Source organism: Crotalus tigris, unplaced genomic scaffold, assembly GCF_016545835.1.
Source record: "Crotalus tigris isolate CLP2741 ecotype Arizona unplaced genomic scaffold, ASM1654583v1 scf7180000024464.508515016:1373766, whole genome shotgun sequence".
NCBI lineage: Eukaryota > Metazoa > Chordata > Lepidosauria > Squamata > Viperidae > Crotalus > Crotalus tigris.
This window is the reverse complement of record NW_024100635.1, coordinates 97,139-114,625: the sequence shown is the minus strand read 5'-3', so window position 1 is coordinate 114,625 and position 17,487 is coordinate 97,139. Positions and strand designations below refer to the sequence as shown.

The window sequence follows — 17,487 nt, the reverse complement described above, 5'->3', positions numbered from 1 at the left end:
GCTGCAGAGCACATGGTCAATCTGATTTCTATGTTGACTGTCTGGTGATGTCCATGTGTACAGCCATCTCTTGGGTTGTTGGAAAAGAGTGTTTGCTATGACCATCATATTCACTTGACAAAATTCTATCAGCCTGTGCTTCATTTTGTACTCCAAAGCCAAACTTGCCTGTTATTCCAGTTATCTTTTGGCTTCCTACTTTAGCATTCCAATCCCCCATGATGATAAGGACATCATTTTTTGGTGTTGATTCTATAAGGTGCTGTAGGGCTTCATAGAACTGGTCAATTTCATCCTCTTCAGCACTAGTAGTTGGGGCATAGACTTGGACTACTGTGATATTGAACAGTTTGCCTTGGATTCACACTGAGATCATTCTGTCATTTGGGGAATTTTATCCCAGTATTGCTTTTCCTAATCGTTTATTGACTATAAAGGCTACTCCATTTCTTCTGAGGGATTCTTGCCCAAGTAGTATACCTGATGGTCCTCTGAATTAAATTCACCCATTCCTGTCCATTTTAGTTCGCTGATTCCTAACAAGTCGATGCTCAGTCTTGTCATCTCTTGTTTGACCACGTCTAGCTTGCCTTGATTCATGGATCTTACATTCCACATTCCTATGGAGAAAAGATCTTTAAGCATCGGACTTTCCTTTCCCCACCAGATGCATCCACAGCTGAGCGTCCTTTCGGCTTTGCCCCAGTCGCTTCATTCTTTCTGGCACTACTAGTACTAGCCCTCTGCTATTCCCCAGTAGCATATTGGACACCTTCCAACCTGAGGGGCTCATCTTCCAGCGTAATATCTTTTTGCCATTTGGTACTGTCCATGGGGTTTCATGGCAAAGATACTGGAGTGGGTTGCCATTTCCTTCTCCAGTGGATCACATTTTGTCAGAACTCTCTGCTATGACCTGTCCATCTGTTGTTTTCAGCCTGTTCCCATACCTGGGAAGATCTTGAAAAAAGATAATCAAGCAACAAATCTGTGAACACTCAGAAGCAAATAAAGTTATAACCAGAAGCCAATATGGGTTTGTCAAAAACAGATCATGCCAAACAAATCTTATTTCATTCTTTAACAAAGTGACTAAATTATTGGATCAGGAAAATGCTGTGCACGTGGTATACTTAAATTTCAGTAAGACATTTGACAAAATAAACCGGCACCTACTTCTTGGTAAGCTAGAAAAATGTGGGATAGACAGCACCATCACCATATTGATTTGTAACTAGCTGACAAACCATTATCAATGTGCAGTCCTTTACAAAACTTCCCACATGGAGGGAAGTAAGCAGTTGGGTAACCCCAAAGTTCCATTCTATGCCCAGTTCTCTTCAATAGCTTCATAAATTATCTAAAGGAGGGAATAGAAGCAGAACTCATCAAATTTGGAGACAACACTAAGCTGGTAGGAACAGCTAATACCCCAGAAGATAGGCTCAAGATCCAGATGGATCTCAACAAACTTGAACACCGGGTTCTATCTAACAAAATGAAATTCAATGTAGATAAAACTAAATTTTTATACTTAGGCAAGAAAAACCAATTGTATAGGTACAGATTATGTTAAACTTGCCTCAATAGCACTAACTGTGAAAGGGATCTTGGAGTTCTAGTGGACAATCACTTAAACATAAGGCAACAGTGTGTGACAGCAGCCAAAAAGCCAATGCAATCCTAGGATGCATTCATAGAGAGACAGAATCAAGATCACGTGAAGTATTACTACTATTGTCAGACTTGCCCCAGCTAGAACCCTAGGGAAAAAAGACCCCCAACTCCATTTGGTTGAAGTGATAGGCTCTTTTACTAAGAATTGCTGGCTGCAGTAAAAGTAGGCTAGAACTAAAATCCCCATGCAAAAGGTTACAAAATTTTCTCCTTCATCCCTGCCCTCCTTTTGACCAGTTTGTCTTCAGCCAATGATGAGCCATATAGCTGTTTTGAGAACTGCTCAGATGTTTGGAGCAATCGACATTACATTTTCAAGCTTCATGGCCTTGAACAGGGGTAGGCAAGCTTGGCTCTTTTATGACTCGTGGACTTCAATACCCAGAATTCCTGAACCAGCCATGCTGACTCAGGAATTCTGGGAGATGAAGTCCACAAGTCATAAAAGAGCCAAGCTTGCCTACCCTGGGCCCCTGAAGATCAGCACAGGCTGGTTTCTTGCATCTCTAATCTCTGTCAAACTGTCATTCCCCCCCCCCCCTTTTCCCATCTAAGCCCCATACATATTTATTGCTCTTTTATTCTCCTTCCCCTCCCCCTAACAGTTGATGGCAGGATGCCAGTGAGGCACCAAGCTGAAGATGGCAGAGCTGACAATCACTTTACAAGGCCTTAGTAAAACCACACTTGGAATACCGCATCCAGTTTTGGTCACCACAATATAAAAAAAGTTGTTGAGATTCTGGGAAGAGTACAGAGAAGAACAACAAGGATGATTAGGCGACTGGAAGCTAAAACATATGAAGAAATTGGGTATGTCTAGTCTAGTGAAAAGAAGGACCAGGGGAGACATGATAGCAGTGTTCCAATATTTGAGGGGCTGCCACAAAGATGAGTGGATCAATCCATTTTTCAAAGCACTAGAAGGGAAGAAAAAAACAATGGATGGAAACTAATCAAGGAGAGAAGCAACCTAGAACTAAGGAGAAATTTCCTAACAGTGAAGACAATTAACCAGTGAAATGGCTTGGCTTCAGAACTTGTGGGTGCCCCATCACTAGAGGCTTTTAAAGAAGAAACTGGACAGCCATTTGTCTGAAATAGCATAGGGTCTCCTGCTTGAGCAGGGAGTTGGACTAGAAGACCTCCAAGGTCTCTTCTAATTCTGTTATTCTATGTTCTATGCTTGCAGAAGTTTCATTACCCAACTAGGTAATATCACCAGTGCTGTTATGCTACACTGTATCTATAACTTTTCCGTAATCTGCTGAAGAAATTACTAAATTAGAAAATGAGATGATGAGGTTGAAGATTTGTTCTCCGAGCTTGTGGGTTGGCTTTGTGGTTTGGGTGCTGTGTGTCAGAATAAGTTTTTTGGATAGCAGTTATACAGAAAGACGTTAATGGAGGTTAAGAGAGCAGTGATGTTGAAAGAGACCATAAAAAAACACAGCACTCAAACCCCAACACATCACACAGCCAATTACCACTCCAAAACTAATCCTGGCACTCTATAAGCAATTCCATCAACAGACACATTGACCTACAACCAGTCTACGAACCCCTCAGAATCCAAATCAACCATAGTCAACCAGAGACAGCACCAACCCTCAACCAATCCATGCAAGCCTCACCCAACCAGAACTTCACCTCCCAATGATCCTCACCTGATGTAACCTCCCCATCACAAGACCCATTATAAAACTCTCACTTGACACACCCACTTCTGACCCATCACAGGACTCATTACAAGACCCACTGACCACATGAAGTCTTTATAAACAGAAGAACACTGACACTGACATCCCCTAAACTCTGCTGAAGATGTTACCTAGCCTGGTAACGAAATGTTCGGAAAGCAACCCATAAGCTCGGAGAACAAACCTTCACTCTCATCCTACACCCAAGCTATAAATATTCGCCACTATTGCAAAACGAGATGCTGTTAATTGGAATGGTTAACTCTTGACAAATCTGTAGTGATTTCCAATAATTTCATTGTTTTCAAGATGCCTCACATTGGTCACTTTGATAGTACTGAAGGCCAGTGCATAACTTGCAGTAGATGTACCATTATTGTTTTCCTCCTTGAAAATGGTAGCTGAACTGTAATGGTAATTTTACTATATCCCACAAGAGAGCCAAAGGATTTTTTAAACAGGATATTGGGGATGTTAAAAACACAAAATAAAAATACCCTACAAAATGCATTTGAAAGATTGTCTACAAAAAATGATGTTTTTTTTGAGTAATTTGGTTTATGCGTCAATAATCACCATTTTCTGGAAGAAGAAAAGTAAGCTTGAAAGTGACTGCATTATGCAAATTTGGTAACATGTTTTGGGCCCAACTATGATAAAATTGATGAAGAGGGCATTACACTAAATTCTGTGATGACTAGAAACAAAAATTCAGAAGAAACAGCTTCAGATGAAGTTGTATTTCCTGAGGTAGAAAGAGTGAACAATGAATGAGTTTATTTATTAGGTTTATTCACCCACTTCACAGAAAGAGCCTCGGGAAGACTTATATTTTGTAGGAGTATAAAGTAAGAAACAAGAAAATAAAATACAATAAATATTTAGAATACTAAAGAGAGCAACAGTAACCTAAGAACAGAAACAACAAAAACAACTAAATGACTGAGACCAATCAAAGACTGATCAGAACAACTGCCACAGGATCTAGCTACTATTTGTTTAGTTAATGCAGTCAACTGTCCTTTTTCCTTGGGCTTCCTTAATGGCAGGTAGCCATTCCTTTCATTTTACTGTTCTGTGACCAACCAAAAAAGTTGTGAAAAGCTGACATAATAAAATGATAATATATTTGTAAGCCTTTTCTTTTAAATTCACATTTATATTATTTACAAGATTTCCATCCTGCCTTTCATTCAGCAATTCCAGGCAACACGCACAGTGCTCTCTGGCAAGCACTTAATTATTTATTCTTTCCTTCAAGTACAAATGATTTTGATGACATTAAAAAAAAAATGTGAGTCAGTAGACAAAGAAAGTTAGAAAATTCTACTAAACATGCTCTTAATTTGAACTGTAGAAAACTACTGTGATAAATTACTAAGTCATTTATAGAGGAATGATAAAGTATCAAATATTGTCATAACTGAGAGATAGACAACTGCTTTCCATTTTAAAGAATATAGAATCTTTTGCAAAAGAGGCAAAAAGGCTCATATTTCCAAGACTTATGTTCCAACATTCACCCTCTATATTCTCAACTGCAAGGAAGAATACAGCTTTACTGTTTAAATTGATTTCAGATAGCATAATTTCTTCAAGGTTACTTTGCCTAATGTAACATTCACATAAAAATCTTGTATGTAAATCATTGTATTGACATCGTTAGATAACCAATAATAAACAAATATTTATTTATAATGCTAAACAATAAAATGAAATCATTAATAAATATGTAAAAACTCTTACCAGGTCACTGCCAAATCATGTACTTTCAATGTGTTGCTCAGTCTATATATTCCAGACTTCAATGGCCGTACACATTTTTTTGCACAAGCAAGGTATGGATTTACTTGGATACCTTCAGGAAATTCTGAATCCTTAAATCAAAATAAAGAAAGAAAAAATATAATTAACTAATGATATTCATTCAATTTTAAAACATATTTATTCATAGGCTTATTAAAAGTGCTTTCCATTGTTGTTTGGTTTGTTGGTTGTCTCTACTCAATGGAATCTTAGAATGGAATGACATACATTTTGTGAATTACATTAATATTCAATTTTCCATTCAGTGTGATAATGAAAATTGTTTCTATCTATTATGTAAACAAAGAGGGTTGAAATATTTCTTACATCCTGGGAAGCAAGATAATATCTGTAAGGAACTCAGGCATACATTGTTATGTCCCGAGCCTTGCAAACGGGCTCGGGGCGTTTGCAGGCAGTCCCGGGCAGGTGCAAGCTGCCCGGGACCAGACAGGCTGTCGCCAGCGCCTGTGCACATGCGCGGGTGCTGGCACGGGAAAAGTAACACAATTACCCGGGAACTGCCTATATAAGAGGCTAGGAGCTTTTGGGCGTTGCTGAAGCCTTCACTTGTAAGCTGAACACAGAATAAAAGGAAACCTGAGAACTACAACTGCTTCTCGCGTCTGCTTTTCGCCAAGGACTCAACACTGGCGACAAAGGTGGGATGCCTTACATCGCTTGGAAAGGAAGAGGTGTAAGCTTACCCAAGTGAGTCCTGAGCAGCGGAACGACGGAACGGCGTTGACTCGGCAGCTACCCACCAATCCAGTGCGCATTCGGGGGTAGGCTGGCTGATAGACCCGTCTCCTGAAGATGGCAAAGGTTGGAAGGCTTTCGGAGTTCGACGTCTCACATCCAGAGTGGTGGGAGTCCTACGTAGCCAGGGTGGAAAATTACCTCAAGGTGAACCAAGTGAGGGAAGATAGCTTGAAGGCTGCCACCCTGCTTTGTGTCTGCGGTCAAGACGCCTTCGAAATCGCAGAGAACCTTGCAGCACCTGTCCCATTAGAGTCTGTCAGCTACGCAGATCTAAAGAAGCTATTGAAGGAGCACTTCCAGCCCAAGATGTCCGTCATCGCATGGCGCCACACCTTCGAGCAGAGGGATCAACGATCCGGAGAGTCGGCCAAAGAATACATCGCCGCATTGAGGAAGGCCGCCAAGCACTGCGAGTTCAAGGACCTCGAAGAACGACTGAGGGACCGATTCGTGTGCGGCTTAAGGCATCGAGATCTACAACAGAGGCTTTTCGCCAAAGAAGAATTGTCCTTCCAAGATGCCTTAAGAGAGGTCACCGCAGAAGAAGCAGCAGGCGGCGCCGTCAAAAACATGCGGCCAATCAGGAACAGTCCAGATGTTGCATCCGTGCACCAAGAGGACGTCCAAGGGAACTCCGAGGAGGATCCGGACGAGGAAGTCGACCGTCTCCACCCCACGAAGGAAGGGAATCAGAAAGGAAGCTCTGCAGTTCCCCTCAAGTGCATCGGCTGTGGAGGTCGCCACAGGAGAACGGACTGCAAGTTCCGCACCGCTATTTGCCGGGCGTGCAGGAAACAAGGACATATTGCAGCTGTGTGTCTGGGCCGACGAAAGGTACAACCTCAGGAAGAACTGCGCCTGAAAGGTACCAGGGTCCCCAGCCAGAATAGGGTAGGTTTTTGCGCTTCGCGAAGAAGCATCTTCAGGACAGGCACACACAAGCCCATCAAGAAAAAGCTGTCACTCAAGGTGAAGCTACAAGGGGTTCCATTAACTATGGAACTAGACACGGGGTCTGCCCTTTCAATCATCTCCTTACATACATTTAGGAAGATTTGTTCCGGCAGTGGAACTCAGGCTAAATTAAGGCCTTCAGACATTGTGTTAACAGACTTTCAAAATTCGAGAGTGTGTGTTAAGGGGGAGGCCACCCTTAACGTACAGTATAAGAATTTTGAAGGTCCACTAGACATATTAGTAGTAGGGGGTGAACGAACGAGTCTCATAGGACTCGATTGGTTTGAAGCCTTGGGGATACATGTCACGGGGCTCAACAGCTTACAAACACTTGACCTACAGGAAGTCTGCAAAGAATTTGCAGATGTCTTCAGCCCCCAGCTGGGCACATTCAAGGGACCTCCTGTGTCCTTAAAACTAGACCCCACTGTCACACCCATTAGAATTAAAGCAAGAAGGGTCCCTTTTGCTTTAAAGAGTAAAATTGACACTGAGTTAGACAAACTGATCCAACAGGGAATCCTAGAACCTGTTGATTCCAGCCCCTGGGAGACCCCCATTGTCACGCCTCTAAAGGCAAATGGGGACATTCGCATTTGTGCTGACTACAAATGCACTCTTAATAAGGCATTGCAGCAACATGCCTATCCTGTTCCTGTGGTCAGTCATATTCTGGCCTCCCTCAAGGGGGGGCGCGTTTTTGCAAAGCTTGACCTAGCTCAAGCGTATCAACAGCTGCCTGTTGATGATGCTGCTGCTATAGCTCAGACTATTGTAACCCACAGGGGAGCCTTTAAGCTAAAAAGGCTACAGTTTGGAGTGAATGTCGCTCCTGGGATTTTCCAAAGCGTAATGGAAAACACACTACGGGGCATACCGGGGGTTTGCCCCTACTTTGATGATGTCTTAATTGCAGGAGACTCCACACACATTCTAGCTGAAAGGCTAAGGGCTGTTCTGTTAAGATTCAGGAAAACAGGCCTCAGGCTCAAAAGAGACAAATGCAAAATTGGGGTGCCTTCTACTGAATTTCTGGGATTCAAAATTGATGCTGCTGGGATTCACCCTGCTGAATCCAAACTAACTGCCATTTTAGAAGCACCTAGGCCAAAGTCTAAGGCCGAACTTCAGGCCTTTCTGGGCCTCCTGAATTTCTACAATTCCTTTCTTCCACATAAAGCTAGTGTAGCTGAGCCTCTTCACAGGCTATTAGACAAACAAGCAGTGTGGCAATGGTCACAAACACATGAGGCTAGTTTCAATGAGGTCAAGGCCTTACTCACTTCTAACAGTGTACTTGCACACTTCAATGAGTCCCTTCCTGTGTGCATCGCTTGTGATGCTTCCCCTTACGGGGTAGGAGCTGTCCTGAGCCACCTCAGGTCTGATGGAACTCAGGTTCCTGTTGCATATTACTCCAGAACACTGTCTTCTGCTGAGCGCAACTACGCTCAGATAGACAGGGAGGCTCTGGCTGTTGTTGCTGGAATTAAAAAATTCCATGATTTCTTGTATGGCAGGCATTTCACGGTCTTCACTGACCATAAGCCTCTGCTGGGACTGTTTACCACACGTAAACAAACTCCCCAAATCATTTCCCCTAGAATGCTTAGGTGGTCTATTTTTCTGTCTGCATATGATTTTTCCTTACTCCACAAGCCTGGGAAAGAAATGGGCCATGCTGATGGCCTCAGTAGATTGCCCCTGCCAGTAGTAGAAGCTGACCCTGCGCCAGCTGTCAACATTCTATCCATCCAAGCCTTGCCCGAGTCCCCTCTGAATGCCAGGGATGTCGCCGCTGAAACAGGCACAGATCACACACTTTCACGTGTCCTTTCTTGGGTTTTGTCTGGATGGCCTGAGCACTGCCCTAGTCCTGAGTTTCAGAGTTTCTGGTCCAAAAGGAACGAGTTGTCCACTTCTCAGGGTTGTCTGCTTTGGGGAAACAGAGTTGTCATTCCCACCTCAATGAGGACTAGGATCTTAGAGTCCCTCCACGAGGGTCATCCTGGCATTGTTCGCATGAAGGCCCTTGCGCGCAGCCACTTGTGGTGGCCTGGTTTAGATAAGGACATTGAGGCTAAGGTGCATGCATGCCACCTGTGCCAGCGCTCTCGCCCAGAGATGCCCCAAGCTCCTGTGCATAGATGGGAGGATACACAGTCCCCATGGTCTAGGGTGCACATTGACTACGCTGGGCCCTTTCAGGGCCAGTTCTTCTTAGTCCTCGTTGACAGTCATTCAAAATGGCTTGAGGTTGTACCTGTCTCATCCACCACCACTGCAAAGACTATTCAGGTACTGAGGGGGATTTTTGCTGCACACGGGCTCCCAGATGTCATCGTCTCTGACAACGGCCCTCAATTTACTTCCTCCGAATTCCAAGCTTTCTTACAGGCTAACATGATTCATCATGCCACGTCTGCACCCTTCCACCCATCCACCAACGGTATGGCTGAACGCATGGTCCGCATCACAAAGGACGCCTTGAAAAGACTCACCTATGGGAACTGGCATCACAGGTTGGCTGACTTTCTCCTTTCTTACCGCACCACACCGTCCACTTCTACAGGGAGAAGCCCAGCTGAACTTCGCTGGGGGCGCAAACTTACTACGAAGCTTGACCGGTTGCATCCGGACAGACTGCCTTCATCTACCTCACATCCTAGAGCACCTAGACAACTACTTGTGGGTGCCCCGGTTTGGACTCGCAATTACGGGCCTGGTCATACATGGGTCCCCGCTTCTATTTCCAGGGTCACAGGTCCTCTCTCCTACGAGGTAGCCCTGGACAACGGTCGTGTCCTGCGGCGGCACATCGACCAACTCCGCCCTAGGCGGGACCTTTCAGATGAGACTCCTGGGTCTTTTCCAGGGGGGGAGGGGGACCCTTTAGAGCAAAGGGAGGGGCACGAGCTGCTGTCCACCTCCAATCATGGAGCCACAAACGGCCCATTCCAAGATTCCGCGAGTGCCCCAAACAGGAATTCTAAGAGCCTATCCAACTATCAGGCATTCACGCCTACTCCAGCCAGGGAGTCACCCCGGGGGTACAATCACTATTCACCTGCACAGCACAGTACTCCAGTCAGGGAGGATACCCGGGAGCATCCCAATAAATCATACCCCGCAAGAGAGCTGGCACATAATCCCCAGAGTTGGCCTGACCTTACCCCAAGTCCTACAGGGGGTCAAACTTACAGGGAGGTGGTCGAGGAACCAAGTCCCGACCGCAACACCTCTAGCCCAAATCAGGGAGTAACTGAGTTTTGGGAAGGTACAGAGACCCACACGAGCCCGGACACAGAACGGGGCTTAGGGATTGGACAGCCTCCTGACAGGTCTTGGACGGACCTAGGAGGTTCTATAGAGACGCCCAGCAGTGGCTATCACTTCAAGGGGCCCGAGGGCCTACAGCTAGGCAGGTCAACCAGGTCACAAAGTGACAGAAGCCCTGGCCTGACGAGCCCGGTGGGCGAGCAAGCAGGCCAGGCATCGGGGCACAGTCCTTGGAAGGCACCAAGGCATGATAAGGAGAACAGGCTCACGTCTCCCCTCAGTCAGGAAACACCTGTCAGAAACCCAGAGCTGAGACGGTCACAGAGAGCAAGGAAATCTCCTAAATACTTAGAGGATTACATAACATTGCTGGCCAAACAAAAGCCAGTAAACAGTAAGAGCACTGGGGAGTAGAACACTGCATCAAGAAATAATTGTATGTTGGTAGTAGTCTTAGCCCGGGGGAAAGGGGTGTTATGTCCCGAGCCTTGCAAATGGGCTCGGGGCGTTTGCAGGCAGTCCCGGGCAGGTGCAAGCTGCCCGGGACCAGACAGGCTGTCGCCAGCGCCTGTGCGCATGCGCGGGTGCTGGCGCGGGAAAAGTAACACAATTACCCGGGAACTGCCTATATAAGAGGCTAGGAGCTTTGGGGCGTTGCTGAAGCCTTCACTTGTAAGCTGAACACAGAATAAAAGGAAACCTGAGAACTACAACTGCTTCTCGCGTCTGCTTTTCGCCAAGGACTCAACATACATAGTGTTCCCTCCTCCTATTTCTCCTCACAACAACAATCCTAAGAGGGAGACTGGGCTGACAGCGAATGATGGGCCCAAAGTCATCCAGTGAGCTTCCAAGGCTGAGGAAAGGTTAGACCTTAGGCCTCTCTATTCCTATTAAATAACTTAACCACTATACTACACATAAAGTTGAAAGGAATCTCGGAGATTGGGAAGTGAAGATGGATAAGCAGGTCGGGATTCATCAGCACCATCATTTCATCACCCCTCCTATGAAATTACATGAAATAGCATGACTGCTATTGAGTCCATTCAGTGGGATCTGAGCACCCCACAGACTGTTTAACACGGAATTATTAAAATATGTACACTATCTGAAATTGTGTTACAAACTAGTGTGCCTAATGTTGAGCTGAATCACATCCAATAATAAAAAAAGATATTTTCCTGCTGGATACAATCCACTGTAATGAGCAAAATAGAGTCCTCCGTTTAGGTTTGATCCATGGCCTTCCTGGCTTCTTTGGGCACTATGAGGAATATGATCAGGGAAACTATTATGTTTTGTTAAGTTTTATGGTGCTTAAAGATGTAGTTGTGCATCCTCTCTTGAAGAAGCCCTCTCTTGACCCAATTTTTTTTTAAATAAATATTGCCTGGATTACATATATACCTGAACTCTGATGGAACGGACCCCTCTTGGTCCTGTGTCTAAAGGTAGTTAATCCTACTGGTATAATATTTGCTGAATATCTATACTACTTCTTTAGTAATTCCACTCCTATTTGTGTGGGCAGTTCCAGTCAGTAGTTGTAGCCTACATGGCTCATTCCAATTCCAGGGCTGTGATTCTACTATTGTAAATGTCACTAGTTCAAATTCTAAATCTATTACTGGAATATCACTACCATCATCACTTCTGATATATCTCGCTCCAATTGTTTAAAAGAGCTCTGAAAACCTCCTCATTTCTTAGGCTTTAGGTTATAGTGGGTGAATAGATCCTGTGTGTTTGATTGTATTTTAATGGTTACTTTTTATGGTGTTTGATGGTTTTTTGTTTGCTTTAATTGTATTGGATTGTATTTATTATGTCTTATCCGGACTCATTGGATAGCCTTATAAACTTCTAAAATAAATATACAAATAAGAACATTCATACCGCTGGATATTTCTTGCTCATCTGTTTTGCGGGATCTTTGGTTGAATCATGTGCATTAACATCAGAATGCACTTTCTGTTCCTTGGCTTCTCTAAGTGCTCTTTGGGACGGTCCCTCTAATCCAGCCTCTCTATCACACCAATGACCTACTATAAAGGACAAACAATTTATCACAGAGGAGTATAGAAATTTAATAGAAAGAACATTATTTCAATTATTTAAGAACTTCTTTTTATACTGCCCATTTAGACATAACATTTTTTTTTGATTCCCAGAATGGCAAACCACAATAGAAATTGTAATTTCTTTTCCATCAAATTATAGAAAATCTGAGTTGTATTGAGATCTAAATAAGTATTATAAATCCAATTATTCAGAACATAATCCAATCTTGATTTTAGTACCAACTAGAAAAAATAAGATTGTTTGTTTGTTAGTTTGTCAATTTAATGTAGCTCTCCATCTCACAATCAAGTGACTCTGGGTGTCATAAAATAAAGCTAAAGAACAGATAATTAATAAATAGTAAAGCAATATTCATGATTAAAAACTATAAAAGGAAAGCTAAAAAAGAAGAAATATTAGGCAAGGAGATATTAATAATAGTGGAACCACCTCAAAATCTATTATGGGTAGGTGCATACAACATGGCAATATCTACACAGATGTATTACAGAATATAATTCATAGGTTCACGATTTGGCATCCATGCAAATAAAGCATATTATGTACAAGCAATATGCCAATGTATGACTGAATTCCCATAACATAAAATAAAGATAAAAGTTTCCCCTGTCCAGTTGTGTCCCACTCTAGGGGGCAGTGCTCATCTTCGTTTCTTAGCCAGGGAAGCCAGCATTATCCGAAGACACTTCTATGGTCATGTGGCCAGCATGACTATAGACCAGAGCACATGGAATGCTGTTACCTTTCCAATGAAGTGGTAACTGTTTATCTGCTTGCATTTGCATGCTTTCAAACTGCTAAGTTGGCAGGAGCTGCAGCAAGTAAAGGGAGCTCTCCCCACTGCACAATGCTCAGGTCTTAAACTCAGGCTGTCAGCTTTCCAGCTGATAAGCTCAGCATCTTTATCTGCTGAGCCATCAGGCCCCCATTCTCATAACATAATGGCCCACAAATTTTCTAGCCTAGTGTTAGAATAGCTAGTGTATTGAACAAACATCCCCCAATTCTTCTGTCCTTACTCCCCTATGTGATGAATGGGTCACATTATGTCTCCTTTCAGCTCTGTTGTCCTAGACTAACAGCAGAAGGTAAGAATGGAATCAAATAATTTCTCTGAATAAGCTAGTGACAACAAGCCACCAAATGCCCCAGGTGGTATCCCTCAGAAGATGAATGACTAAATTAATGAAAATCTAGCAGGTAAACAAATTCTCCATTAATTTTATAGTTGTGATAGGAAGACAGACTCAAGATTCAGAAGGATCTTGATAAACTTGCACATTGGCCCTATTCAACAAGATACAGTTCAGATGTGAGAAAAGGTCCTGGACTTAGATAGAACAAAATCAAATGCATAGGTACAGAATAAGTGGTACCTGCTCAGCAGTAGTAACTTTGAGAGGGATCTAGGTGTACTAATGGACCACCCCTTAAGTATGAGCCAGCAGTGTTCTGCAGCTGCCAAAAAATCTAACACAATCATAGGATAAATCAACAGAGGGATAGCATCAAGATCACAAGAAGTGATAGTACTGCTAGTACTAGTGACATCACATTTGGAATACTCTGTCCAGTTCTGGTTACCATGATACACAAAAGATGCTGAGGACCTAGAAAGAATGCAGAGAAGAGCAACAAAGATGATAAGGAGTCTGCAGGTTAAATCAAAGGATGAACAGCTAATGGAACAAGGTATGTTTAGAAGAGAAAGCTCAGGGGAAACATGATATTGGAAGGGCTGTCACAGGGAAAGGAGCATTGATTTATACTCCATAGCACTTGAAAGCAGGATAAAAAGTAGTGGGTGGAAGCTTGTCAGAGGAAGAACCAACCTATAAATACTTCCTGATAGTCAAAATGATTAATCAAAGGAACAGCTTGCCTCCTGGATGTGGGTGCTCCATTGCTGGAGGTTTTCAAGAAAAGAATGGACAATCATTTGTCTGGGATGGTATAAGGATTCCTGTCTTGGGCAGGATGTTGGACCAGAAGACCTCCAAGGTCCCTTCCAGCCCTAGGATTCTATGGTTCTATGTAACACCCTGAGAAGAAGAGGACCATATTAATGACTATTATGAAAGAATTATCCTTCAGCCACAGTGAAAGAAAAAGAATCTATCTTTTGGGTTCAATGGATGTTGGTCATCTGAGCCCTGACATATGGATCCAGTTGTTATTGCAAACAAATCCAATGTAAAAGATCTACTGCTTGCTTCCCCATCCCTGACTTCTCAGGAGTGTTTTTTCTGGAATGGAGGTAAAATTGATCAGTTTCAAGAAAGGTGGTTGCCATAGAATATTGCATTCAAGGTTGTGTGAGAGTGCATCCTAGTTTTGGGAAACTAGGAAGTATACTATAAATGATATAAAAAGAGAAACAGGAAACTGAACTGATATGAAGTTAGGGTTCACACCTTTTGCAATGCTCCCAATTCTTGTAAGCTTGTGTACTCCAAGAAATGCTTCCATCATTCAATACAATGACAGCAATTCTCTATTGAAATTATAGTTCCTTTCAGCTGGGAAAAGAAGATTAGAATAAAATGCACAAGACAAGAGGTTGTTCCTCTCTTTGCCAAAGCCTAAGGAAAAACAATTCCAAAGCAAGGTCAAGACATCAATTTGCACAACAAAGGGGCAACTGGAATCCAGATGTCTAAATAGCAGCTGAGATTAAAAGAGATCTTTCAAACCCTGAAAGATGGCTTGCTCTTCAGGATATCATTTCAATTGGTTCCATTTTATCAGAGGTTTACTGAGCTGTCTTGTGCATTTTGGAAAATTAGGGATGAATTTTTTTATAAAAAATGCAAGGCTCTCCAAACAATGTATATTTTTCACATTTTAGGTGTTTGTCATGTGAAAGCATACTGCACCTTAGCAGGATTTATCTGTACTTATTCTGCAGAGATCCAATAACCCAAATGAGCCAAATGGTTATATGGATTATTTGGATTATTGGGCTCCAACAGGCATTTTTCCAATTTAGCAAAAAAAAAAAAAAAAAAGACTGGGTATGTGAAGAAATTCTAATACATTTCTGATATGAATTTCATGTAAGGATGATGAAAAAAGTCAGGATGTCATCCTAGTACACCTATACATTTATCTAAAATATTGGAAATCTAGAGAAAACCTCAAATTAACCAATCCATAGGACATTACTGTGGATGTCAAAAATTATTAAATATTTATGGATATCTACTATTAAGATCCATTCTTCTTAAGACCAATATAGCAAAAACACAGTATCTTTTGAAGGTAACTCAGCAGATCTGAAACAAGAAGTAGTGGGTGATAGTCTAATGCAGTGGGTTGGGACCTGTGGTTCGGGACCCCATTTGGGGTCGAACAACCATTTCACGGGGGTCGCCAAACAATGCAGTCCGCCATTTTCCCCCCTTTTCCTTAGCTGTGCTACTCCCTTTTATTCTATTGGCTTTTGAAAAGCCAATAGGAATTGTCCCGGCTGTCTCTGCCCTGCTGAGCCCGCCAAAAGTCCCATTCTGCAAACGGTGCTGCACCAGTTGAGTAGTCCTCAACTTACGACCAGTTGAATAGTCCTCGACTTACGACCGGTTGGGGGTCGCGGCATTAAAAAGGTTGAGAACTACTGGTCTAATGGATATAGAGTTCAGGAGTCTCTAATCATGCACAGCCCTCAACAAACTTTCTTTTTTTACAAAAAATGTAGACATAGATGCTGGGGATCCCAATATCCTAGCTTATTCATTGAGATTTTCTGTATAATTTAGTATAAAACAGCATTAGTTTTAGACCATTTGAGCCTGTGTATAATATGTAGAGAAATGTTAAATTTCTAGAAATGTGCATAATACCACGAGATACAAACATTATCTCTTAAGATTTTACTTTTGATTCATAGCTAAATATTTACCTTTCATCACAGGAATGTGAATGTTGTTTCCAGATTCCAAGCTTTGTAAAGTTGCTTGCAAGCCAGTAATCTGAAATGAAAGAAAAGTCTATCAACAACCTTTCGTTTCTTCCATTTAGAAAATCAGAAATAATGTATGACATTAAGTATACAATATTTCAATATAGTTGAGAATCTCAGAATACGCATTATATCAGATTACATATAACATCTTAATACTTCAGAAAATCAATCCAGATTAAAATTTTCCAATGGCATAGAAAGAAAGAAACAGTAACAGTTTCTGACTCTCTTCATCATCCTTCACGCAAAAAGAATTTGTCACTTTTGAACAGAACCCTAAGATGTAAATATGGTAATCTTCCTGGAATCAAAAAGCCATAATGGAACCTATAATTCTTTCCTGTTTGCGTGCATCTGAACACCTTGGAGACCTGTCATTGTTGAACATAAATTGTTTCTGTCTGCCAAATCTCAACTGCAAAGGAGCTATGTCTGATCACATTCTGTTCAGCACTGGGAAAACAATTACAAAATTGTTGAGTTTGAAAAGGCCATTTAGTTATTAAGCAAAGTTATTAGTCCTTTGATCAATGCAGGAATCCAGTTTAAAGAATTAATAGATGGCTGTCCAGCCTTTGTTGGAGATTCAGCAAATAGGAGATCATCCCCCTCCATCTATAACTGGCTTCATTATCAAACTATTCTGTTAGAAGCTTCTTCTAATACTTAGTCAAAACATCTTTGTTGATTTATTCCATATACTATTCTATAGTTTAAATCTTAATTTTCAGATTATAAAAAAACATCTTATGTGTAACATTCTTTAAAGAGTTTAAAGACATCCTTAAAAGAGTTAAAATGTTAACTCACAGAACCAGTTGAACTATCTTAGGAGACCGAGGTGATGGTGACTAAACTCTTATGTATTACCTCTAAGAAAACTGGAAAATGGCATACATGACTGGATAGAAACAGAATCATAGGGCTAAAGGGTCCCTTGGGAGCTTCTAAACCAACCTCCCTGCCCAAGGCAGGAGTCCTGATTCCCTCCCAGACAAATGATTGCCCAGACAATCCCCTCCTCTCCGTCAGGGGTCCCCAGCCATTCTGGATTGGCGGTCCAGGGTGGGAAGGGGGAGGGCAAGGTTCCATGCGAGTGGCAGGCCCGCCCACATGCATGTGCACAGCTCCATTTGTGTGAGCAATGCAAGCACAAGCAACTGCTGCTCATGCAAGTGGAGCTGCATCAGAGATGTGCTCACTGCTTGCACAGCCCAGTTTGGAACAGGCCGCAGTCTGGGGGTTGCGGAACCGTGCTCT

The 17,487-nt window shown here is 42.5% G+C and overlaps 1 protein-coding gene across 6 annotated transcripts in view; it reads right to left on the bottom strand.

The window, feature by feature from the left end:
- The window catches only part of SPAG16 (sperm associated antigen 16), a 422,131-nt gene that overhangs the window by 336,326 nt on the left and 68,318 nt on the right, over positions 1-17,487 (bottom strand). For all 6 annotated transcript variants that reach the window (XM_039332825.1, XM_039332827.1, XM_039332823.1 and 3 more), the window contains 3 exons: positions 16,165-16,234; positions 12,081-12,229; positions 5,124-5,254 (listed from right to left, as the gene is read on the bottom strand). In XM_039332825.1, coding sequence (XP_039188759.1) covers positions 5,124-5,254; positions 12,081-12,229; positions 16,165-16,234 — 350 coding nt within the window. The remainder of the gene's footprint in view (positions 1-5,123; positions 5,255-12,080; positions 12,230-16,164; positions 16,235-17,487) is intronic.